General features: G+C 35.3%; 1 protein-coding gene and 1 non-coding gene across 24 annotated transcripts in view; both read right to left on the reverse strand.

Moving 5' to 3' along the window:
• Nucleotides 1–26005, reverse strand: part of cher (filamin A protein cher) — a 261724-nt gene that overhangs the window by 69917 nt on the left and 165802 nt on the right. For 13 of the 23 annotated variants that reach the window (XM_073961896.1, XM_073961898.1, XM_073961894.1 and 10 more), the window contains 7 exons: nucleotides 20728–20819; nucleotides 19374–20666; nucleotides 18920–19306; nucleotides 18140–18706; nucleotides 12572–13376; nucleotides 12048–12500; nucleotides 11846–11981 (listed from right to left, as the gene is read on the reverse strand). In XM_073961896.1, coding sequence (XP_073817997.1) covers nucleotides 11846–11981; nucleotides 12048–12500; nucleotides 12572–13376; nucleotides 18140–18706; nucleotides 18920–19306; nucleotides 19374–20666; nucleotides 20728–20819 — 3733 coding nt within the window. The remainder of the gene's footprint in view (nucleotides 1–11845; nucleotides 11982–12047; nucleotides 12501–12571; nucleotides 13377–18139; nucleotides 18707–18919; nucleotides 19307–19373; nucleotides 20667–20727; nucleotides 20820–26005) is intronic. The other 10 variants (XM_073961907.1, XM_073961905.1, XM_073961902.1 and 7 more) reach the window with 1 other exon arrangement.
• Nucleotides 24650–24722, reverse strand: TRNAK-CUU (transfer RNA lysine (anticodon CUU)). The gene has a single exon. It is a non-coding gene; the product is annotated as a tRNA-Lys (tRNA).

A 26005-nucleotide genomic window follows, 5' to 3' on the forward strand; every position in this document is an offset into this window, starting at 1 on the left:
TTTTTCATTTGACCGATTTCTTTTGATCTAGAACGTTATATGAGTTAGGCATACATACACATTTTTTTGTTTGGAAATGTCATGATTATTGTTGTGAAAAAAACATGTTTTTCCAAAAACAAATATAGATTTGAAATTTTCATATTTGGCATATTTATGGTCATTTATAATTGCCAAGAAAAAGATCGAACACTGTTCGATCTTTTGGTTAACAATTTTCTGGCCAACAAATTTCTTGGAAACATAAATATTAATTTAAGAAAATTTTACAACAAAAATTTGCAATACTAATGTGCAGTGCAGTCTTTAGAACACCTGCTGTCAAATTGTCTAGAATGCAAGAAAACTAATTTTCTTCGTTGTGTTTAGTTTTTGTTTATTTGTGGCCAATTTTTGTTTTTGAAATTTATCATTGTTTTCCCAAAATAGTTATACAATAAAAATGTCAACAAGTTTCTTTATATTTCCACGTTTATCATAAGCGCTTTACATTAAATTGGGAGATTCCGAAAAAAATAAAACATTGCACTATGGTTTCAATCAGCAAAATTTTGCCCAAAACAAAAAACAAAACTTGTTTACTGCGACCAATTATATATAACGATTGTTTATTTATTTTTAATGGGTTTTTTTGGTTAGATTTATTAATGAATAAAACTAATGTAAATTAATACCGTTAGTTGGCGCAGTGTCAAAGTTGGCACTTTTATATAAAAAGAAGATTTTGTGTTGTAAAATATGGGAAATTTTTTTATAAATACCCGTCTTGACTGTATGTAGTATCCAATTGAAATATAACGATACACACATTTATCAACTGATTTTCCTTAAAATTCATGTCGCCGCCACCATATAACGATACCACTCGATTTTAATTCGGCTATATCTGGGTATTTCGACGTATTCTAAGGTAAGAACCCTTCAAATTTTACGAAAAACGCAAACTCTAACAATTAATGGATTTTGACCTTACCTTGGGTTCTCATGTTTTACGGGTCGCTGCTTTCATATTTCATATATTTTAACCCTCAGACGGTCATTAAAGGGGTCTTATTGTTTCCTTCTCCTATAAAATGTGATCGTAGCAGAACAAAAATTTGTTCGCCATCAATTTTTACTATAGGTCTTAGAAAATGCACCAAAACTCTCTATCTTAGCTAAACTCCAGAAATATGCAAAATTAAAAACATACTTTAGGGTTAAGGCCGTACTTCATGTCAGTTTTGGCAAAATTGTCATACAAAACATGGAATGACAAAAATGTTGTCCGCTAAATTTCACTATAAGTCACCAAAGAAATGAGATCTCTATTTGCATTATATACCAAGGAAATATCAATTTTAAAATAGGGGTGAAATGCTTCTATAATTTTTACAGTTTTGGAAATATTTGAGTTAAGATTACTTGGAATACTTGCACTTTAGGTATGTAGTGTCTTTGGCAACTTTACTGACAAGAATACGAGGAATATTTTTTTCTAACAAAATTAACCTGAGTCATAAAAGGGGTCCTTTGGTCCGTTTTTTCCACAAATTTTTAAAATCTCCTATAAAATCTGATGGACCAGAATCGGAGAAAAAAGTATAAAAATCGTATATTTTCTAAAGTTATTTGCTATTTTGACCTTAAAGAACAGTACGTAGCGAGCTCTGATATTCCACAAAGTTGTTCACTGAAATATTCGCTACATTATTGTGGGTTGTTTTGCTACTTTGACCTTTAAGAACCATTTCTACAGAGTTCATATGTTCGAGAAAGTTGTTTATTGAGATGTAAAGTACATTTTTGTGTTTTGATTCAATTTTGATCGGTTTGATCTCTGTAGGCCAAAATCTGAGAAAAACTTATAACGGAAACTTGACCTTAAGGATTTTGACCTTGAAGATGCAGTTGAATCGATTGTATCGTGTTCACAATTATTATTCTCTAAGACGAGTGCTACAAGTTTGCTTCCACGAGTGAAACCAAATTCTTAGCGGTTTAGAAGATATTAGCCTGACAAAATGATCCCTTTTTACATCAAGGCCTCAGGTCTTTGGGGGCCCATAACCGCGAATTTCGAAGTGATAGTGAAAAACGCCGGGACACGCGTCTTCTTATTTTTCATCTTCTATCACGCTGCGGTGTCAGAATGTGGTTAATTTTTTTCGTGTCGCACAGTGTAATGTGGCTAAAACCTAAAAAATACCAAAAATTAAGAGGTATGCTTCTATGGGGATATAGTAAGACGTGAACCTATACTAATAAATCCTTTCTGGAATATTTTATATTCCTATGGAAGACCAAATAACAAATTTCAGTCATTTCGGTGGAATATTGACGTCACATCCTTCAAAATACCGAAAATCGGGATATACCGTTCTATGGGGGCTATATGAAGGCGTGGACCTAAACCGACAAATTTCAGGTGGAAAGTTCTATACACCCAACGATAACTAAATACCAAATTTCAGCCATTTTGGTGGGATAATGAAGCTAAAACCTTCAAAATACCGAATATCGGGAGGTACCGTTCTATGGAGACCATATTAATGCGTGGACCTATACCAACAAATTTTAGGTGGAACGTTTTATATTCTCAACGAAGACTAATTACCAAATTTCAACCATATTGATGGGATAATGAAGCTAAATCCTTCAAAATACCGAATATGGGGAGGTACGGTTCTATGGGGGCTATATGAATACGTGGACTTATACCAACAAATTTCAGGTGGAAAGTTTTATACACCCAACGATAACTAAATACCAAATTTCATTTGGTAGCATAATAAAGCTAAAACCTTAAAAATACCGAAAATCGGAAGGTACTGTTCTATGGGAGCTATATCAAAACGTGGACCGATATATCCCATTTTCAATACCAACCATCCTGCAGGTAATAAAAACTTCTGTACCAAATATTGACTCTCTATCTTTAAAATTGCGAGCTGTATCTTGATTTCAAAAGACAGACGGACGGACATGGGTAAATCGACATAGAATTTTATGCTGATTAATAATATATATACTTTATAGGGTCTCCGACGAATATTTCGATGTGTTACAAACGGCAAGTTAGCGACGAATAAAAAGTAGTCGTAAAGCTCTAACGATAGTTACAGTGTTGTCAACTTTTGTTAAACTTTTCATTCATAATTTTGCGTTTTAATGTTACCGAGAGAATCGCACTACAGATTTTAAATATAAATGACATATGAGCCATGGTGTATTCTACAGGGTGTATCCACTTCTTGGGCCTAATTGATTGGAATGTAAGATTTTTTATGATGGAACTTATTTCTTTTAAATTATTTGTTTTAAACCACTGTTTCCACCTCACCCAATCTGTCTTTTGGTTGTTCTAAATACATATATATTTGTAATTAATTTGTTTTTCTATTAAAATACAATATGTATGTTTCTATTGTTGGGACACACCTACACTTAAAATGAACTATTTTATAGCCATGAATGTCTAACAAAAATGTCAACAACATACATTGTGGCGCAAATGAACCAACTTTGATATTTATACCCTGCATTCGCTTTATGCCAGATTTATTTCTTCATGTCAAGCAGGTTCTTCTTCTGTCATGTGGTATGGTGTATAGTCGTAATTCTATATAATAATAACATATTAATTTCATAAATTGGACAAAGGCCAGCAACAACTCTTCTTCTTCTTTTCTATTGTTTGAACGAAAAAATGAAAGAATGAAAGAAGCTTCCACAATTTCTTTTTCGTCGCGAATATTTATGTTATAGAATTTTCCTACAAATTTAGACGTAACAAAAACAAATTTGAAAATGCTAATTACTCGTGTCTGCTGTGAAATCTTCAAATATTTCACAACTTGACATTTATGTGTAGCCGTTGTCACCATCATCATTGACATTGAAATGGAAAGTGAGACAATTCATTTTTGGGAAGATATACATAATTGGGATATTTATATTGTAGGGTAAGTATGTAATATCAATTTGTTGCGGTTTGAAATAATGGTTTCAAATCATTCAATCTCACATTTATTGTTAATTTGTCAAAGGACGACTTTAATACAGGGCTTTATATATTTATTACTTGTTTTTTGCTGTTTGCTCTCAGAATGTGGTCATCCCTTTATAAAATTAGAAGTAGAGCAACAAAAAATACTCAGGCGGTAAAAGATTTTAGTGCAGGATTTGTCCCTAATTTGTCTCAGAATGTGACCATCACGTTCATTCCCTTCATACCTTCTTGAAGGTATGGCAAGAAGCAACTATTTTCAAACGTTCTTCACACCCGCCTTAAGAAAAACAAAACAAATGATTTCCTTGTTCACACTTTGCAATATGGCACAGCAGCAAGCTACAATCATGCAAACATACATTACAATTCTTTTCGCTGAAAAAAAAAGAAAAGTCACAGACCATAAAAATCTTCACAGTAATGGTTGCATAGAATTGTTTTGCCACCAAAAAACAAAACATATTTATTTTTTAAGATTTTAATTGACTTGTGGGTACAACAGCGAACGCCTCACGCATTACTAGCTGTCATCTGTCGCGGCATGTTTTCAATCACAATTAATTAAAACAACAAATGCAATTAAAAACATTGTGGTGATGAGTTTTTATTTGTTCATTGTTGTTTGTTGACTAAAAGTACATATCGCTCATTTACTCAAAGAGTGGCATAACTCAAAAAATGCGATTTCTGAGTTAGCAATTTCTATTTTTTCTACAACTTCTACTTTATCTTGTGTCAAATTTTCATGCTGATATCTCTAAAACTCAACGAGTTACAGCTCATTTACTACTAGCTATTTGCAAAATATGGTCCAAGTAGTTATTTTAGTTTTTGTGTAATAATCTTTTTAAGTTGGGAAGTCAAATTCCAATCGCGAACTTAAAACGCGTTTTTCTCGAAATTTGGTTTTTTTGAAATGTGTCACTCTTTGAGTAAATGAGCGATATGTATATGATATACATAGTCCATATTTACATTAGGCAATTTTCCTTGCGGCAATTGTTATATTGAGGATAAATATACTGTCCACAGCAAGTGAAAAGCTTTTCAGAAATAATGTGATAACCAAAAAATCGAATATCACGGTCATACCGATTCTATACCTTCTGTAGTGCGATTCTCTAACTCATTTTGTGAGTTACCGAGCTCCTATAGATCCTTTATGAAAGAAAGGGTGCTTTTATAAAACCTTTCTAAAAGAAAGGGTGCTTCTATCGACCCTTTCTAAAAAAGGGTTCTTTTATAGACCATTTCTAAACGAAAGGAAGGGTCTATCGAACCTTTCTGCAAGAAATGGTGTTTCTTTTGACCCTTTCTAAAAGATAGGATGCTTCGATAGACCCTTTCTGAAAGAAATTGTGTTTCTATTGACCCTTTCTGAAAGAATGGGTCCTTCGATAGAAGTCCTAGTGGCCACCTATGAATAAATCTACTGATCCTTTATTAGAATACCTAGTTTCTATAAGAGGGTGACGTAAGGGATGGAAGATATCAAGGAACGGTCCTGACCGGCTTTAACAAGACAAAGCCCAGGATTTAACTTGGTCCCTCTTTCATCTCAAATGAACACTGACCTCCCTGTGGGAGCTGCCTTTAACACCCGTTAAAGGTAGTGAGCTAACATGTGCCGCGCGTTTACCCATAAGAACGTTAACAACTTGGGATGGGGCGTCGTGTTAGTAACCCTCCCCTAGAAAAGGCTGCCTATTATGAAAAAATGAAAAAAAATCCCTTTTAAAGTTGCCGAACCCCGCAAACGTTTTAAGTAGAGTTGGGTAATCTAGTTCCTAGTTCCTTGTACTAGTTCCAAAAACGTATGAGTAACATCATGAAATGTAACGTGTGATATTAAGTATACACAGTTTCTTCAAAGGAAAAATGTTGGCCATTGGAACTGCGAAGGGAACAAGATAGTTCCATATAGTTCCTTTGGCACAACTCTAGTTTTAAGGACCTTGATCTGCGAATCTGCACCTGGAATGTTGGCACTCTTTATAGAGAAGGTGCAGTTTACGCATTGGCAGATGTACTTGAAAAGTACAAGGCCGACATTACTGCCATACAGGAAATACGATGGATTGGGAAAGGCGTCACAACAACAGCTAAAGGAGACGCACTGTATTATAGCTGCCATGACACCTCTGACACATCTGGTCTCCAGCTTCACCCCAGTGAATGAAAGACTCGCTGCAATACGATTAAAAGCAAAATTCTTCAACATCAGCTTTATTTGCGCTCATGCTCCCACTGAAGACAAAGACGAACAGACCAAAGATATATTTTACGAGCGCTTAGAAGAATCATATGAACGTTGTCCTGCCCATGGCATTAAAATTATTCTAGGCGATTTTAATGCCGAAATTGGAAGGGAGAATATCTATGGCCCAACAGTCGGGAAATTCAGTCTCCACAGTGAAACATCTGACAATGGTATGAGGCTGAAAGACTTTGCAGCTGCAAAAAACATGGTAGTTAGCAGCAGCAGATTTAAGCATCTCGATATTCATAAGGGCACCTGGCTGTATCCAGATCAGAAAACAAGAAATCAAATCGATCACGTTGTGATAGATGGAAGACATGCATCAAGCGTGTTGGATGTACGATCGTTCCGAGGTGCAAACATAGACCCGGACCACTACCTTGTTGCAGCAAAGGTACGTACCAGATTAATCGTAGCAAACAAAGTGCGAACAGACACAACACGGAAGTTGGACATGGGTAAGCTGCAATCACAACAGATAGCCACAGCATATTCCACTCAACTGGCCCAACTGCTTAATCAAACCACTCCTCTTCCCGATAACATATCAGGACAATGGCACAACTTTGCCCACTCCATGCAAACAGCCGCAAAATCAGTACTTGGCTACCAGAGACCTCCACCAAGGAATCCATGGTATGACCAGGAGTGTCGTGCTGCTACCGAAGAGAAAAATGCGGCATATAGGGCTACTTTACACTCGGTAGCAACGCGTAGCACACGAGAGAGGTATCGGGAGAAAAGGAGAGAGGAGAAACGTCTTTACCGCATGAAAAAGTGAGATGGAAAAGCGGGAGTGTGAACAAATCGAGATGTACAGGAGCCACAATGAAGTCCGAAAGTTCTACCAAAGAGTAAAACATCAAACTGATGGCTTTGGTAGAGGCGCATCCTCCTTTAAAGACCAGCAAGGTAATCTGGTAACTGATACAGATAGTGTGCTAAGTATATGGAAAGAGCATTTTTCCAAACTGTTGGTATCCAATAGTAACGAAGTCGACGAAGCTACCACAGATCCAATCCCAGAATATGGTATTGAATGTGTACCGCCCAGCCAGGATGAGGTAAAGACAGCAATAAACCGGCTGAAGAATAATAAGGCAGCAGGAGCCGATGGCTTGCCAGCCGAGCTGTTTAAAACCGGAGGCGACACGCTGATAAGGTGTATGCATCAGCTAGTTAGCACCATCTGGCAGGAAGAACGCGTACCCGACGATTGGAACGTGAGCATCCTATGTCCAGTCCACAAGAAGGGTGATAAGACTGTGTGCTCCAATTACAGGGGCATAAGTCTGCTCCCTATTGCATATAAGATAGAATCTGGCATGTTGTGTGAGAGACTAACGCCTATGGTCAATGAAATTATTGGACCCTATCAGTGCGGCTTTAGACCTGGCAAATCCACCATTGACCAGATATTTACCTTGAGACAAATCCTGGAGAAGACCCAAGAGATGCTGATCGACACCTACCACCTTTTTGTCGATTTTAAAGGGATTTTAAGGGTATTCCAAGCAATGTCTGAATTTGGTATCCCCCAAAGCTCATTCGGCTTTGTAAAATGACTCTGACACAAGATCTTCAGCTAAAATAGGAAAGAACCTCTCCGAAGAGTTTTGTTCCAAAAGAGGTTTCAGGCAAGGAGACAGCCTTTCGTGTGATCTTTTCAACATCCTGCTAGAAAAGGTTTTACGAGAGGCAAACGTCAAAAGAAGTGACACAATCTACACCAATATTCACATGTTACTTGCTTATGCTGATGATATAGACATCATGGGTCGATCAGTAAAAGAAGTAACTGATACCTTTATAAAGGTCGAAGGAGAATCTGCTAAAGTGGGTCTGGCGGTAAACGGTGAGAAGACCAAGTTGATGGTGTCGACGCGCAATGCGTCCATTGATATCGTACCAACTGTTGAAGTTGGTTCCTATAATTTTGAGGTAGTAAAAGACATCGTATGCCTCGGCACCGCCGTGGTAACACAACAAACGACATCAGTTGTGAAATAAAAAGAAGAATTGTATTGGCCAACAGATGCTACTTTGGCTTAAGTAAGCACTTCAAAAACAAAGCCACAACTCGTCAAACAAAAATAACGCTTTACAAAACACTGATACTACCCGTGCTGATGTATGGCTCCGAAGCCTGGGTACTTGCGCAAGCAGACATGGCAGTGCTTGGTGTGTTTGAGAGAAAAATTCTTCAAAAGATCTTCGGACCAATCTGCGTTGACGGTGAATATCGACGTCGTATGAACCACGAGCTGTATCTGCTATACAACGACATCAATATAGTTAAACGTATCGAGAGGCAGCGATTACGTTGGCTAGGCCATATCATAAGAATGAGCGATGATGAACCCGCTAAAAAGGCGTATAAATTCGAACCACATGGCGGTGCACGCAGAATTGCCAGGCCAAAGAATAGATGGCGCAAACAAGTGCACGAAGAGATGACAAGACGCGGTATTCCTGAAAGGGAAGCACTAAACAGAGAGAATTGGAGATATTTTCTTAGTTCGGTCTATGGAACAAATGTTCTGTAATGGGCCAGCTAATTAAGTAAGTCAATATCGGTGTTGTATAAACCTCTAGTGGCACCACTTGTGTACTGACACTGACATAGTTAAAGGTTTAATTAACAAGTAAAAAAGTGTCAGTCGGCTTTGCCTACAGAGGTATACCCTCAGCCAATGTGAATTGAAACTTTCATCTACGGACAGATAGAATATATTTAGCGTCTCTTCAGAATTGTGTGCCCTTTTTCAACATTTGAACTTGCCGACAAAAATGTGTATTAACACAAATGTTGAACTTTTGTGGGGAGGGGGGGGGGTACCCTTAGGGAGGACCGATATGGGCCATTTTAGAAGTTAAACTAAATTTGCCAAAATAATAGGAGATCCAAAGTTTGGTTGCACCATTCAAGTGATATCGTCCTAACATGTTAGTGACATTTTTTTAAATATTGGGAAGAAGTACCGGGAAGTTGGGGACCGGTATTGCCCCATGAAACTAAGTTTGGATAAAATATGACGAAGACCAAATGTTGCACCAAATCGCTAGAACAGTTCGAGGGCCACATATGGTGACATAGGGCTTTTTACACCTTTCGGGATGTTTTCGCAAGAAATATGGACCTGCTCCTGAAAAAAACTTTTACCGTCGTAATGGAGGTAGCGAATGCAAATCGCTTCAAAAAATCAAAGTGATTCAAGAGCAGGTCTTAAAGTGAACTTATCCGAAATTTTTTGTGGGAAGTACCCAAAGGAGTGCACAAATATAGTCCATATTCGAACCTGATATATACCTGTTAGATATATTAGGATGTGCAGAGTATGGATTACATCAGTCACTCCCTTCAAGAGTTATCGTGCGCATATTTTTTTTGTTCCGAAGATTTTTGAATTTTTGTGAGGGAGGTACCTGAAGGAGTGGACCGACATGGTTTATCTTCGAACTTAAACTATGTTTGGACAAAATATTACGAAGGCCAAATTTTCGACCGAATTGGCAGATGCGCTCAAGATTTATCTTGTGCTCCAACCACTACACAGTGTTATAGGGGTTTTTTGCACCTTTCAGGCTATTTTCACAGGAAGTATGGACTTGCCCCTTATGAAACTTGTACCGTCGTATGGGGGACAGCGAATACAAGTTGCTACAATAAAAATCAAAGCGATTCGAGAGCAGGTCCTAAACTGAACTTTTCCGAAATTTTGTGTGGGAGGTACCCGAAGGAGTGGAACGATTGAGTCCATTTTTAAACTTCTTCTAAGTCTGGTAGAACTTTCACGATGTACAAAGTGTGGGCCAAATCAGTTACTCCCTTCAAGAGTTATCGTGCGCACAAATTTTCCGAACATTTTCGAACTTTTGTGGGGGAGGTACCGGAAGGAGTGGACCGATAAAACCCATCTTCGAACTTAGACTAAGTTTGGGCAAAATATTACGAAAGCCAAATTTTGAACCGAATCGGTTGCTCCGTTCGAGAGTTATCGTGCGCACCAGCCAGACAGACGGACAGACAGACGGACGGACATGGCTAAATCAACTCCAAATTGTCTGAAACACATTTCGTCCAAACATACTTGGGGTCTAAAACCATTATTTCGATGAGGCACATTTTGCCCGTATGAAAGTGTATATACCCTCGTTAGCAGAAATGCTGAGGGTATAAAAAACAGAGAGACAGAGTAAAGGATTGAGTCGAAAGGAAATCCATTTATGGTTCTTTTTGAGAAATAAACGAAGGAATATTTAAGGCGAGGTTCAATGAACTACATGTTGGTTGGTTGGATTTAAATAACTGGTCATATATACATTTTCATTTGGGTAGATTCTACTCTTCACTGATCTGGTCTACTACCACTACTACTTGAGGGGGTCCTTTTAGATCTCTTACACTAAAGGCTGTGTGACAATAAAATGAAGTAGTATTAATTGGGAAAGGAAGTAATATCATCTTTGAATCAGATGTGAAGACCACTGGAAAATAATTTTATAGATTTTATCCCCTACAGAGGATACAGTTTTTTTGTCATTACAATTTCAATATAGAATCAATACGTATGTATGTATAGTTTTTATGTTTCTTGACTTACCTGATGATATTCCGTTATAAAACTAAAATGTTATTAACTTCAATATAGAAAAAATAATTAGGGCGAGGCATTAAGTTAATAATATTACTGCTGGCAGCTGCTGTTGTTGTTGCTGTGGCTTTTGGCGTTATGGGTGGTATTTCAAAAGAAAAATTGAAAGCGCAGAGTGCAAAATAAGAATTGACTTTTGTTTTTAAGTCGTTTGTCAAATCTTTCTACTCTTCTGTGAAGGTTATAAACTAAATTAGCAATTATTGATTAGGCATTTGGTAAAAAAATTAATCAATTGAATTGGATAAAAAAATAATTACAAAAAACAACATGTTAAGGACACAAAAAACACAAACAGCTTAAATTAAAAAATAAATATTATTTATAAAAAATAATTCTGTAAAAAATATAAAAACATGTGAAAAAATATTAAGCATTAATTTGTAGAGCGAACAAAATTAAGCAATTTTTGATGTAATTATTTTGATTTTTTTAATTAAAAAATAGTAGGGCATGCATATTGAAAAAAGTCTTACTGGAAGTTTTTGGTATTGTATTTTGGGAACAGTTTTTTGGTTTTTCTTTTTTTGAGGGAAATCAAAAGTTTTTTTTGTTTGTTTTATTGTCATACAATTGTTTGTAAATGTTTTTTGGTTTTTGATGATTTATTTTTTTATTTAAAAACAAAATGAAATTAATGTAAGACTAGAAATAGAAACTAAACAGAAGAACAAAAAGTTAAGAGTTTTTTAATTAAACTGTTTGTGAAATTGTGTGTTCTATATTTGAAAGACAATTGTTGTTGTACTAATAAAATAGCTTAATTTTTGTTCAATAATTGCTAATTTAATTAGGGGACCTTCTATTCTATGTATGTTTGTAACAAATCACTAGGCATAGACTAGAGAGAGATAGATAGCTTCAACTTTGGCTTGGCTTTAAGAGAGTGGAGTAAAGTTTTTTTTTGCTTAAAAACAAATTATTTTATAATCAAACTACCTTAATGGAGAAGCTACCATTGGGTATGTCTTTACCACCGAATTTTACATTGATATCGTAATCTCCGGGATCGTTTAGGGCATAGAAGATATCGAAGAAACCATCCTTTTCAATAACATCAATGTCCACAATTTCCCTGAAAGTGCAGGTATCAAATTAGTCTCAAAATTATTGAGAAGTTCTCTTCTTCAAGTTTACTTACTTTCCTGTCTTGGAGGCAATCTTACATGTCACAGCACCATCGCCTGCTTCACGGGCATCCACCGTCAAGTGGCTCTTGCTGCCTGAGGGTTGAATTTTGGGTGCCTCTTCAACCAATTTACATTTCTTGGCTTCGCCGGTTTGGAAGGCTTCCAATTTGAAGGGTGAACCCTCAATTTCTTGGCCACCATATTTAATGCTAACCATATAGGTACCGCATTCATCGGGCACAAAGGATACCACATAGGTGCCTTCGTTGATTTCTTGCAGGCGTGGCTTAACGGCCTTACCCTTGGGATTTTTAATGTCAACATCAATATCAGCTTGGCCAGCCTTTTTGGTATCAACCTCAAATTCAGCTGGGCGGGAGGCAGGAGTTTTTCTCTTGTCATTGACACCCTTGATTTTGACCTTGTGGGGTTCGGACTTGGGGAATACGGTCATTACGAAGGGACTAAAAGAACAATACACAAGATTATTCTATCAAATCTCTCTCAATTTCTCTCTCCCTCTTTTTACACTCACCTGCATGGCACTTCAGTATCAGCAAATGTAATGGTACACGTCAGCACTGAACCCTCCTTGGGTGGTGAATAGTGGACACAATAGATACCATCACCTTTCTCCTCCACACGCAAATCCTCAATGGGTTTACCTTCCGAATTTTGTATCTTCACAGCAATGCGACCAGGTCCAGCATCTTGTACATCAATAAAGAAGTGTGTGGGCACACCTTCACGTACCTCACCATGTTCAATACCAGGACCATAAACCTTAACCTTGGAGGGGTCAGAACGTTCTTCCACATAGACAGTGAATGGAGAACCGGGTATGTGCTTATCAGCAAAACGTATTGAAATATCATATTCACCAACTTCTGTGGCCAAATAATCCACATCACAGCTACCATCACGATTATCAATACATGTCAATTTAGCCTCCGAAGGTCCTTCAATGGCCAACGACAAACCTCCTTTACCAGCACCTTTTGTTTCAATGACAAATTTATTCTTTTCATTGACAAAACCACGTTTCAAACCAGGACCATAGGCCTTGCAACGGCTGGGATCACAACCGCTCTTGACATTCACAACGAATGGTGAGCCGGGCACAGGAATGTTATCGTACAACAATTCAATGGTATGGCGACCAGCTTCGAAGGGGGTATACATGATGCGGAACACGTCATTTGTGGGACCAGGCAATATTTCACTGGGCAACATTTGTCCCTTGGGATCGAACACAGAGCAGGAGAGTTTCTTGGAATCTATGTTGGCACCAACCTTGCTCATATCCACCATAAAATCGGTTTTTTCGTTCATGATGACACCTGTGGGGGAGAGAAGAAAAAAATGTGTATTTGAAATTTTGATAAAGTTAAAGTTACAATTTGTTAATTTTTGGATATTTAACGGAAAAATGTTACAACAATTACTTTGGCGGAAAGAAAAACAAAAACAACAATGATATTAGGAGAAATAATTCGAAATTCCTTCAGTGGCAGAAAAATAAAATTTTTGGGTTATGATGTTAGGAAGCACTTAGGGGGATAAATAAATGATCCAATTTGGCGGATAAATAAATTATCCACTTTTGTGCATAAAAAAATTATCCACTTTTGTGCATAAATAAATGTTCCACATTGGTGGATAAATAAATTATCAACTTTTGTGGATAAATAAATTATCAACTTTTGTGGATAAATAAATTATCAACTTTTGTGGATAAATAAATTATCAACTTTTGTGGCTAAAGAAATTTTCCACATTGGCGGATAAAATAAGTTATCCACGTTTGTGGACAAATAAATTATCCACGTTTGTGGATAAATAAATATTCCACATTGGTGGATAAAGTAAGTTATCCGCGTTTGTGGATAAATAAATTATCCACGTTCGTGGATAAATAAATTATCAACTTTTGTGGATAAATAAATTTTCCACATTTGTGGATAAAGTAAATTATCCACGTTTGTGGACAAATAAATTATCCCCGTTTGTGGATCAATAAATATTCCACATTGGTGGATAAAGTTAGTTATCCGCATTTGTGGATAAATACAATTTTCAACTTCATGGATAAATTATCCACGTTCGTGGATAAATAAATTATCCACGTTTGTGGATAAATAAATTATCCACGTTTGTGGATAAATAAATTATCCACGTTTGTGGATAAATAAATTATCCACGTTTGTGGATAAATAAATTATCCACGTCTGTGGATAAATAAATTATCCACGTTTGTGGATAAATAAATTATCCACGTTTGTGGATTTATCCACGTTTGTGGATAAATAAGTTATCCACGTTTGTGGATAAATAAAATATCCACGTTTGTGGATAAAAAAATTGTCCACGTTTGTGGACAAATAAATTATCCACGATTGTGGATAAATAAATTATCCACGTTTGTGGATAAATACATTTTCCACGTTTGTGGATAAATAAATTATCCACGTTTGTGGATAAAAAAATTGTCCACGTTTGTGGATAAATGAATTATCCACGTTTGTGGATAAATAAATTATCCACGTTTGTGGATAAATAAATTATCCACGTTTGTGGATAAATAAATTATCCACGTTTGTGGATAAATAAATTATCCACGTTTGTGGATAAATAAATTATCCACGTTTGTGGATAAATAAATTATCCACGTTTGTGGATAAATAAATTATCCACGTTTGTGGATAAATAAATTATCCACGTTTGTGGATAAATAAATTATCCACGTTTGTGGATAAATAAATTATCCACGTTTGTGGATAAACAAATTATTCACTTTTGTGGATAAATAAATTATCCACTTTCGCGGATAAATAAATTATCCAACTTGGTGGATAAATAAATTATCCAATTCGGTGGATAAATAAATTATCCAATTCGGTGGATAAATAAATTATCCAATTCGGTGGATAAATAAATTATCCAATTCGGTGGATAAATAAATTATCCACGTTTGTAGATAAATAAATGATCCACTTTTGTGGATAAATAAATAATCCACGTTTGTGGATAAATAAATTATCCACGTTTCTGGATAAATAAATTTTCCACGTTTGTGGATAAATAAATTATCCACGTTTGTGGGTAAATAAATTATCCACGTTTGTGGATAAATAATTGATCTACTTTTGTGGATAAATAAAAGATTCACGTTTGCGGATAAATAAATTATCCACGTTTGTGGATAAATAAATTATCCACGTTTGTGGATAAATATTTTATCCACGTTTGTGGATAAATAAATTATCCACATTGGTGGATAAATATATTATCCACATTGGTGGATAAATATATGATCCACTTTGGTGGATAAATAAATTATCCATATAGGTGGATAAAAAAATTATCCACTTTTGTGGATAAATAATTTATCCATCGATAAAGAAATTATCCACGATGGTGAATAAATATTTTATCCACATTTGTGGATAAATAAATTATCCACGTTGGTGAATAAATATTATATCCACGTTTGTGGATAAATAAATTGTCCACGTTCGAGGATAAATAAATTATCCACATTCGTGGATAAATAAATTATCCGTTTTCGTTGATACATAAATTATCTACGTAGATACAAAATTATCCCCTGTGATAAATGAATAAATTATCCATTAGTCAATAGTCAATTTATCTACGTTTGTTGATGGATAAATTATCCAAGTTTGTAGATAAATAAATTATCCATGTTTGTGGATAAATTAATTATCCACGTTGGTGGATAAACATATTATCCATACTGGTGGATAAATAAATTATCCGCATTGGTTGATAAATAAATTATGCACATATGTGGATAAAAAAATATCCACTTTTGTGGATAAATAATTTATCCATAGACAAAGAAATTATTCACGTTGGTGAATAAATATTTTATCCACGTTTCTGGATAAATAAATTATCCACGTTGGTGAATAAATATTTTATCCACGTTTCTGGATAAACAAATTATCCACGTTGGAGAATAAATATTTTATCCACGTTTGTGGATAAATAAATTATCCACGTTTGTGGATAAATAAATTATCCGTGTTGGTGAATAAATATTTTATCCACGTTTCTGGATAAATAAATATTTTATCCACGTTTCTAGTCAATTTATCTACGTTTGTGGATGAATAAATTATCCAAGTTTGTAGATAAATAAATTATCCACATTGGTGGATAAATATATTATCCATACTGGTGGATAAATAAATTATCCGCATTGGTTGATAAATAAATTATGCACATATGTGGATAGAAAAATTATCCACTTTTGTGGATAAATAATATATCCATCGACAAAGAAATTATCCACGTTGGTGAATAAGTATTTGATCCACTTTTCTGGATAAATAAATTATCCACGTTGGTGAATAAATATTTTATCCACGTTTCTGGATAAATAAATTATCCACTTTGGTGAATAAATATTTTATCCACGTTTCTGGATAAACAAATTATCCACGTTGGAGAATAAATATTTTATCCACGTTGGAGAATAAATATTTTATCCACGTTTGTGGATAAATAAATTATCCACGTTTGTGGATAAATAAATTATCCGTGTTAGTGAGTAAATATTTTATCCACGTTTCTAGTCAATTTATCTACGTTTGTGGATGGATAAATTATCCAAGTTTGTAGATAAATAAATTATCCACATTGGTGGATAAATAAATTATCCACATTGGCGAATAAATAAATTATCCACATTGGTGTATAAAAAATTAACCACTTTTGTGGATAAATAAATTATCCACGTTCATGGATAAATAAATTAGTCACGTTTTTTGGATAAATAAATTATCCACGTTTTTGGATAAATAAATTATCCACGTTCATGGATAAATAAATTATCCACATTCGAGGATAAATAAATTATCCACGTTTGTATATTAATAGACAATCCTTATTTGTGGATAAATAAATTATCCACTTTTGTGGATAAATAAAGTATCAACGTTTGTGGATAAATTAATTATCCACGTTTGTGGATAAATAAATTATCAACATTTGTGGATAAATAATTATCCACCTTTGTGGATAAATAAATTATAGACGATCGTGGATAAGAAACTTATCCACTTTTGTGGATAAATAAATTATCCAATTTTTTGGATAAATAAATTATCCACGTTTGTGGATAAATAAACTATCCACATTGGTGGATAAATAAATTATTTACCTTGGTAGATTAATTCTTTACGTTCGTGAATAAATATTTTATCCAGTTTTTGGATAAATTAATTATCCACATTAGTGGATAAATTAATTTTCCACATTAGTGGATAAATTAATTATCCACATTAGTGGATAAATAAAATATCCACATTAGTGGATAAATAAATTATCCACATTAGTGGATAAATAAATTATCCACGTTTGTGGATAAGTAAATTATCAACGCTTCTGCATAAGCAAATTATCCACGTTTGTGGATAAATAAATTATCCAATTTTTTGGATAAATAAATTATCCGTTTGTGGATAAAAAAATTATCCACGTTTGTGTATAAAAAAACGTATCCACTTTGGTGAATAAATAATTTATCCACGTTGTGGATATTAATTATATTATTTTAATGAAGAAGACTTTTTATCCTATCAGAGGGTGTATACCCTTGTGAGGCTAAAGGCTGAGGATATAAAAATCCCCCTTTCATCTAGTTGCAATTATTGGGTCCATAATGTGTTATCCATATAATTATACTATAAAAAAAACTTAAAAATAAATTAACATAAAAATATGGCATGCATCAATGTGTTGGGTGAACGGGGGTCAGCTGGGTTTTTAAAACAAAAAAGCTTTGGCGGGGTTATTAGCTGCTGGCTGAGCGCTTGCTTTGCTCTGTAATAGCAAGCAGTAGCATTTCGGCATAGGATACATGCTTTTGTTTGCATTTTGACATTGGAAGCATTTTTGCTTTGTTTTCTTTTTTAATTTCATTAGAGAGGAGCTTTACTTTTTGTCTTTAGGTTTGTTTGTTTAGATTTTCTTTTCGATAATGGAATCGGCTTGCAGCATCACAGCAACAGCGCAAAACGGAACATTAGAAGAGAACAATTAAAACAACAACTAACAGTTTGCCATTATAGCCTACCATGTGGCTGTATGCCGATACCACTAACACGTGTATTGCTGAGATTCGGCAATGGATAGATAATCGGTTGGAATGGTGATCCGCTTATATGGCGCTCATTAAATGTTATATTTACAGTATAGTCTCCGGCTTCGGTGGGTAGATAGGCCACATTACAAGTTCCATCTCCATTGTCACGACAATTAATGGCTGCTTCACAGGGTCCTTCGACGGTTACACCCAAACCTCCTTGCCCAGCGCCACGGGTATCGATCATAAACTCCGCCGGTTGTCCAACCAAACCCTTCTCCAGACCTGGGCCAAAAGCTCGCACCTTATTCGAATCACTGCCACTTAAACATTGTAAACGGAATGGTCTTGGCGTAATGGGTGTACCGCCAAAGCATATACTCAATAGATATTCACCCAGCTGAGTGGGTGTGAAATTCACCAGGAAACCTTCGGCTGTGGGTATAACATGGGCCTTGACACGACTTCCCGAGGGACTGGTTATGGTTACCGCCAAATCGGCCTTGGGTAGGCCATGGGTAATAATACGAAACTGCTGGAGACTATTTAATGGTGCAGCTTGTAGGTAAATGAGTTTGTAACGAAAGTTGTTGGTCTTAGATGATGGACATTTCTTTTTGTTTTAAGGTTTAGAGGTTCTTTGGGCTTCCACGGAATGAAAACCCAATTGATAAATTGTGTTTATGTAATGAAATGTTTATGAATGTGTGGCGGTGTGTGTGTGTGAATGTTTGAGTGCAAGTCTGTTTTTAACAGGTGGAAAATACTTACTTGGTTCTAAGCCATCAACCTTGATTTTGGATACATCGATTTGTTGTTCAACCATTACTTTTTGGCCCAAAGGCACTGGTTGGCCACCATAGGTCATGGTTGTGGTATAGGCACCCTTGGTGGGTGGTATAACCTCAACGGAATAGGTTTGATCTTCGTTGTCAATTATGCGACAGGGTATCTCCACTTTGGTTTCTTCGTGGACAATTTTAACCTTCAATTCAGCCTCGCCAGCATCACGGCAATCGACATTGAAATGGGTGGGGGCATTGGGATGGACACCAGGTTGGAACCAGGGGCCAAAGGCTTGGACCTTGTTGGCATCAACGGGCAAACCAACATAGACGCGATGGGGAGAATCGGCCGAGGCAACACCACCAAAGTTAACTAAAGAAGAAAAAACAAAAATTAATAAATTTCCCTTAGGTGTGTTCCTAATTTCTTATTTACTTACCCTCTACAGTGTGAGGTGTACCCGAAACGGGGGTATAAGTACACAACTTAGTACCATCTGGTTGATTTTTAACATCCACCGGCAATCTCTTGCCATAGATATCCTCTACAATAACATCCAAGGGAGCTGGACCACCCTGTGTGGCATCCACGGTAAAACTGGTTGGCTCATTAATGGATACACCATTCTTTTCCAAACCTGGACCCCAGGCCTTAACCTTCTCCGGGTGATAATCAGTTTTGGGTAAAATTTGTGTAATAAATGGCGACTTGGGTATATCCTCGTTATCACACAAAATATGCACAGCATATTCACCGGGTGCGGTTGGATGATATTTGACCAAAGCGGAACCATCACCATTATCGTGACATTCAATCTCAGCCTGAGAAGGACCAGCTACTGTAAATCCTAAAGCACCAGTTTCGCCATTTGTTTCAACCACAAAGGCAGCCGGGTAGCCGACAACACCACCCACCAAACCAGGGCCAAAGGCTACAATATTGGAATCCTTCTTGGGCCCAACCTTAACCTCAAATGGTGACTTGTTGATTTCTTGGCCGGCAAATGTAACCACAGCTACATATCTACCCTCTTTGTTGGGGAAATAATGGCACTCATAGGTATGGGCATCCAATTTGGACATGGCCACATTTTCATTCATACCACCGGGACCGACAATTCTCACCTCGGGGATACCTTCACCAGCACCTTCGGTATAAATCTTAAAATCAGCATCATCCCCAACGCGAACACCATTGGGTTGGAGACCTCTGCCAGAGGCACGTACACGCTTGGCATCTGAGAGGGGAGCAATTTTCACGGGGAAGGGACTGTTGGGTATGGGTGTACCGGCATAGAATACATTGACCGAATGCAAACCTTGCAAGGCGGAAACATATTCACATCTCCAAACATCATTTTCCAATTGTCTAACCTTGGCAGCTACCGAGGTCTTGTGATTGGCAGGGTCAATGATAATGACCTCGGGCACTCCGCGACCAGCATCATGGGTTAGAATATCAAAGAATGTGGGTTTGCTAATAACCACACCGCTGGGTTGGATACCAGGACCGGTAACCTTAACTTTGGAAGCATCACCAGCATGACCTTCAACCTTAACGGGGAAGGGACTCTTGGGAATATCACGACCAGAGAATTTCACAATAACCTTGTGTTCACCCTCCATTTTGGGGACATACGAAATGGAGTAGGTGAGATTCTTGTCATTGTTGAAACGGACATCGGCTTTTTCAACCAAACCATCGGGAGAGATGATTTCAACATCAACTTGACCTGTCGAAGAAAGTAAAGGAATCAATAAAGAAACTTATTTTAAAAGAAGAGATCGACTTACCTTTGCCGGCGGAGAAGGTTTCCACGGTGAAATTGGCTGGAGCACCCACAACTGGACCAATGGGTTCAATACCAGGACCATAAGCACGTACTCTACGAGAATAAAAGATTGTTGTATTAATATTTTTATTTGAAATAATTTATTATTACTTAAATTTTATTTAAAAAAATAAAACAAAAGCTTACTACAAAAATTAAATTGTATTTTGGCAGATTTTATTAGTTGGGGAACACGAAATATTAAACAAAGCTTTGGATAATTTCGCAACTGCATTGCAAATGTGTTAAGTGGCAGATATTATTTTGGAAATTTGTTATTAGTTTGGTTTGAAAAATGAAAGCATTTTCAACAGTGTAAAATGAGGAGGTAATATAATTGGTATTTAAGGTGTGATAACTCAACCTCCACTTGACGCGAATACTTAATCTGTCATGTATCTTTACTGTCATTTCATATACCTTTTACGTTTTGTATAAATCCATATTAATTTGCAATGGAAAAACTACTAAGCCATTTTCACACGCAAATTCTCAAAAAACTTCTTATTAATATTTTTTTTTTTTTTTTTTTATTTTGTTAATAGATGGTATTACACGTGTATATAGTTAGATCTTAACATTAACATTTGTATTTAGTGTAAGTAACATCTATATATGTATATTTGGCAAAGCTATATTGCTGTTAGCCATTTAATTAATAGTTAAGCAATATTTAAATTTCAATGTATTTTTTTTTTAATTTATGCATATTCGCTTAATATTAGATTTCTATACTTTATACAAGATATAATATATTTATACAGTGAGAGATAATTCGTACCATTTAAAGCTTCAATTACTTCATTTTCTGAAAGTTGAATTTTTCCAAAGTATATACTTCTGAATTCACTATAAATAGGACATGCGCCAATAAAATGGAATGTGTTTTCATATTCATTCATATTACAAATTGTACACAGGACATTATTGTCGTTGCTACTTGTAAAACTTCTGGAATTTAAATTAAGTAAGCCTCCTCTGGCCTTTATAATCAGACTTGTAATATGTGATGAAAAATTTTTGGTAAGAGATTCAGTTTGATTATAGTCCAAGCGAGGATAAAGATCATGGAATTGTGAATTAAGCGCACTATTACAAAAATCTGATTTTTCACTGATATTCAATGCATCTATGATGTCTTTACAATAATTACTTATTGGAACATTGTTATCCGGCGGGAAATAATGTATTCTTTCACAAATGTTTGACCATTCATTGGCCCAATAAATATTCAAATCAATGACCTTTTGAGCGAGTATGCGAGGTAATCTTTGAGGGTTTAATCGTAGCACCCTGTTTATGTAAGAAAAATGTAGTTTCAAAGTATAGGAATATAATGTGGGGAGTCCAGTTTCTAAGTGTATCATATAGTTGGGTGTATTGTTCGGAAGGTACAACATTTTCTTAACAAAAAATCTCAATAATTTCTCTACAAATTCGTACTTTTCAAATCCCCATATTTGTGCTGCGTAAAACATTATCGATCTTGAGCAAGCATTGAAAATTTTTAATTTATTGTCTTTAGCAATTTTTGGATGGTTTATATATTTAGACCAAGTAGAGTTAATAGCCATTTTCGACGACGTAAGTTTTTTCTGCAAATGAGAAGTAAATGATAAATTATATGTTATTTCTACCCCAAGATATGTATATCTGTTAACGGTTTCAATTTCATGGTTATCATAGTACCATTTTAAATTCGCCGATAATCTACTACCTTTACGGAAAACCATTATTTTGGATTTCGACAAGTTAACTTTTAGATGCCATTTAAGACAGTACAACTGCAGTGAATTAATCATTTCTTGTAGACCAGAAGACGAGTCAGACAAAATGACAATGTCATCGGCGTAAAGCAGTACTTTAATATTCGTGTCTGCTACACAAATTCCACCTGGTAGCTGATCTGGTAGATCATTAACATATAACGAGAATAATGTAGGACTTAATATACAACCTTGTTTCACGCCAGCTTTTACAGAGAACGACTTTGAAAAACAGTTGCCATCCCAAATCTTAGTTGTTGTATTTTTATATATACCTTGCAATATCCTAATAATTTTTGTTGACAGACCAATAGAAGACAATTTATAGAACAGGCTATTTCTGGGAATCAAGTCAAAAGCAGTCGAGAAATCTACAAAAAAGGCAAAGGTGTGTTTATTTGTGATTCTATGGAGGGCGACTGCATTGGTAAGATTAAATATGTTGTCGACTGTAGAATAATCTTTCCTAAATCCAGCTTGAAATTCATTTAAAACTTGTTTCCGTGCTAGCCAGTGATTAATGCGGTTTAGTAAGATACTATTGAAAATTTTTGATGCAGTATCCATAAGTGATAAGCCTCTGTAGTTTGCAGCATTATTCGGGTCACCCTTTTTGAACAAAGGTATCAATATCGATTGCGTGAAAGATGATGGGATTTCTTCGCTAAGAAAAATCTTATTGAAAACCATAAGTAACTCATTTAAAAAGTTGCGGGGAGCATATTTATAAAATTCATACGGTATACCGTCTTGGCCTGGAGATTTCTCTAACTTTAGATTGTTAAGAACTTTATTTAACTCGAAGAATTCAAATGGTGAATCCAAAAAAGGGTCTACGACGTAAGGTACGCACCAATTAATAGGAACTTCACTAACATTATTATGCATGTCTTCAAAATGAGTTCTAAACTGTTCTGCGGTAAGGTTACCACTGGCGGGTCGAACGCGATTTGTTAATGATTTTGATAACATCCACCAGTCCTTACTGCATTTGATAGTGTCAAGTTTTTTAAGATTGCTATTGTATAATTCTTGTTTCTTCGCTGAGCACACCGATCTAAACTTTGATCTTGACAAAATGTAGCTATTTCTATTTGCTAAAGTATGAAATTGTCGGTACTTCTTTAAGTTTCTTATCATATTGGCTCTCAATCGAAAACATTGCCAATCAAACCACTTCTGTTTAGGCTCAAAAAATGCTTTGTTACTTTTTACAACGTTAGCTTGTTTTATCTTCGTTACAATTGATTCAACCATATCGTTTACTGATGAGTTTTGAGAAAAGCATAAATTTGCAGTAATCCTAGAAAGATTCTGTTTATATTGCATATTATATTTGTTGTTCCAGTGAAGCTTCTTAAACTCTTGAGGATCATTTTCGCTACTTTTCGGATTATTAGTTAGAACTTTGATTTCTAGATGAAGGGGCATATGGTCCGAAAAAGCTTTTTGATCCACACTTAGTTTGGTGACAAATTTTAAAAAGTTATATGAGCAAATATAATAATCAATTACCGAATTTCCCATTGCACCACAAAAAGTGAAATTTCCATCGGTATCTCCCGTCGTTCTACCATTCAGCACAATACCACCAATATCTTCCACAATTTTCAATAATTTCCTACCGTTTGTATTTACACATTTGTCTTTAGATTGACGAACCTCATTTATTACTGAACAATCTTCTATAACAATTTCATCAAGAAATTGCTCTTCACCAATTCTTGCATTTAAGTCACCCATAATGCAAAAATTTTCTGGAGCAAAATCTGATAAAAAGTTTTCAAAACATTCCGACTCAGTTTTCCATTTGGTACAATTTAAATATGTAGGAATCATATAAAAAACACATCCATTTAATGTGACAGACAAGACAGTATGGTTCACAATATTAATACTTATTAATATTAAATCTTGTAAATACCAAGCTTAAATACCTATTCCATGAGGACATGTTTTGGTTTTTTTTGGAAGATTTCCATACGATTTCCTATCTTATACAGTCTAATTGTTGTTGGATTAATTTTCTTTTATTAATGCAGACTTTATGAAATTTAAAAAATAATAATTAAATAACTATTTAAAAAAATAATTATTAAAAAACCTAAAAAATTTGTGCGCCCAACGTGGGGCTCGAACCCACGACCCTGAGATTAAGAGTCTCATGCTCTACCGACTGAGCTAGCCGGGCAGTTGTTTCGCCGTTGTCTAAATGTATACAAAACTACATGGGCAACAGAATTCACAATTGTAACGCAGTAGAAATGAATTCTCTAAATAAAGAAAATATAGCAAAGACATGAACCACTCAATTTAGCAGAGCACACTTTCGCACTGTTATACCGATAAATATATTTAGAATAGCACACAAAAACGATACTCGATTATTTTGTTATCGAAACGGTCACAATACAATAAATAACGGCATTGTGAATACAAAGGAAAACAGTGACTCTCAAGGCGAGAACACAATGGATTTTTGTTGCTTATTTTTTCCGGCTCGCTTCAAAGCGTGTTCAATCTGAAAAATTGAATTTGGCGGTAATTTTTATGTTCGGTACAAATTATTTACGAACAATTCATTTTAAAAAAATGAATTTTATTTGATATATTGAAAAAAATTGTGTTTATAGCGCCCATGAAGTTTACGCTTCGATGTGTGATACCAAGAAATAAGCAGGAATATTAGGCTAAGACCTGACTGTATTCTCACCTTCACGGCTAACCAATCAGATGTAACATCAAATTTAATTTGATCATACTTTCGTGAAATATAATAATATGCACATATTAAACTCCAAATGAAAAACATTTCCTATTTTCATTTTAAAAGGCGAAATTTCTCACTTAACAAGTATTACCCCCATTATTACAAGTCTTCGTTTGTTATCGATTGCATTTTTCAAACACATTCATAGCGTTTCGGTTAACCTACAGTTAAAAGTGATCAATAAATTCCAAGGAGGACCTTCTTAGCATTAACTTTTAATATTATTATTAATATTAATTGCCTTATTTTGCGATTTCAGACCCATCCAATAGTAAAAGAAAACATATGATATACTTATTACAATGGCGCTATGCTTGGTCCCGGGCCACAATACAGTAATTTCACTGAAATTTTGACACGAAATTATGCGTCTCTAGATCGAGTGCCATAATAGAGTAAAATCATAAAAATGCTGTAGTGGGGAATTCGAGCTAAGAACGCCTAATTTCATGAATTTTTTTAATGAAATTCATACTAATGTGGACCGGGACTTATTACTAAACATACAAAATTCCATCCACACGACCAGTGCCTCGATTCACTATCACATTTTATCGACACTCAAATTGTTTAAAAATTTTAACCCTATTTTTATCGACTTTGGTATTCTGAAACATTTTTAACAACTTTACTCATTGTTATTTAAAATTTTGTCGTTAAATTAACAGCAATAAATTTTGTGTTGTTAAATTGTCGACTATTTG

Source organism: Musca autumnalis, unplaced genomic scaffold (genome assembly GCF_047663935.1).
Source record: "Musca autumnalis isolate F117 unplaced genomic scaffold, ASM4766393v1 scaffold_1, whole genome shotgun sequence".
Classification (NCBI taxonomy): domain Eukaryota; kingdom Metazoa; phylum Arthropoda; class Insecta; order Diptera; family Muscidae; genus Musca; species Musca autumnalis.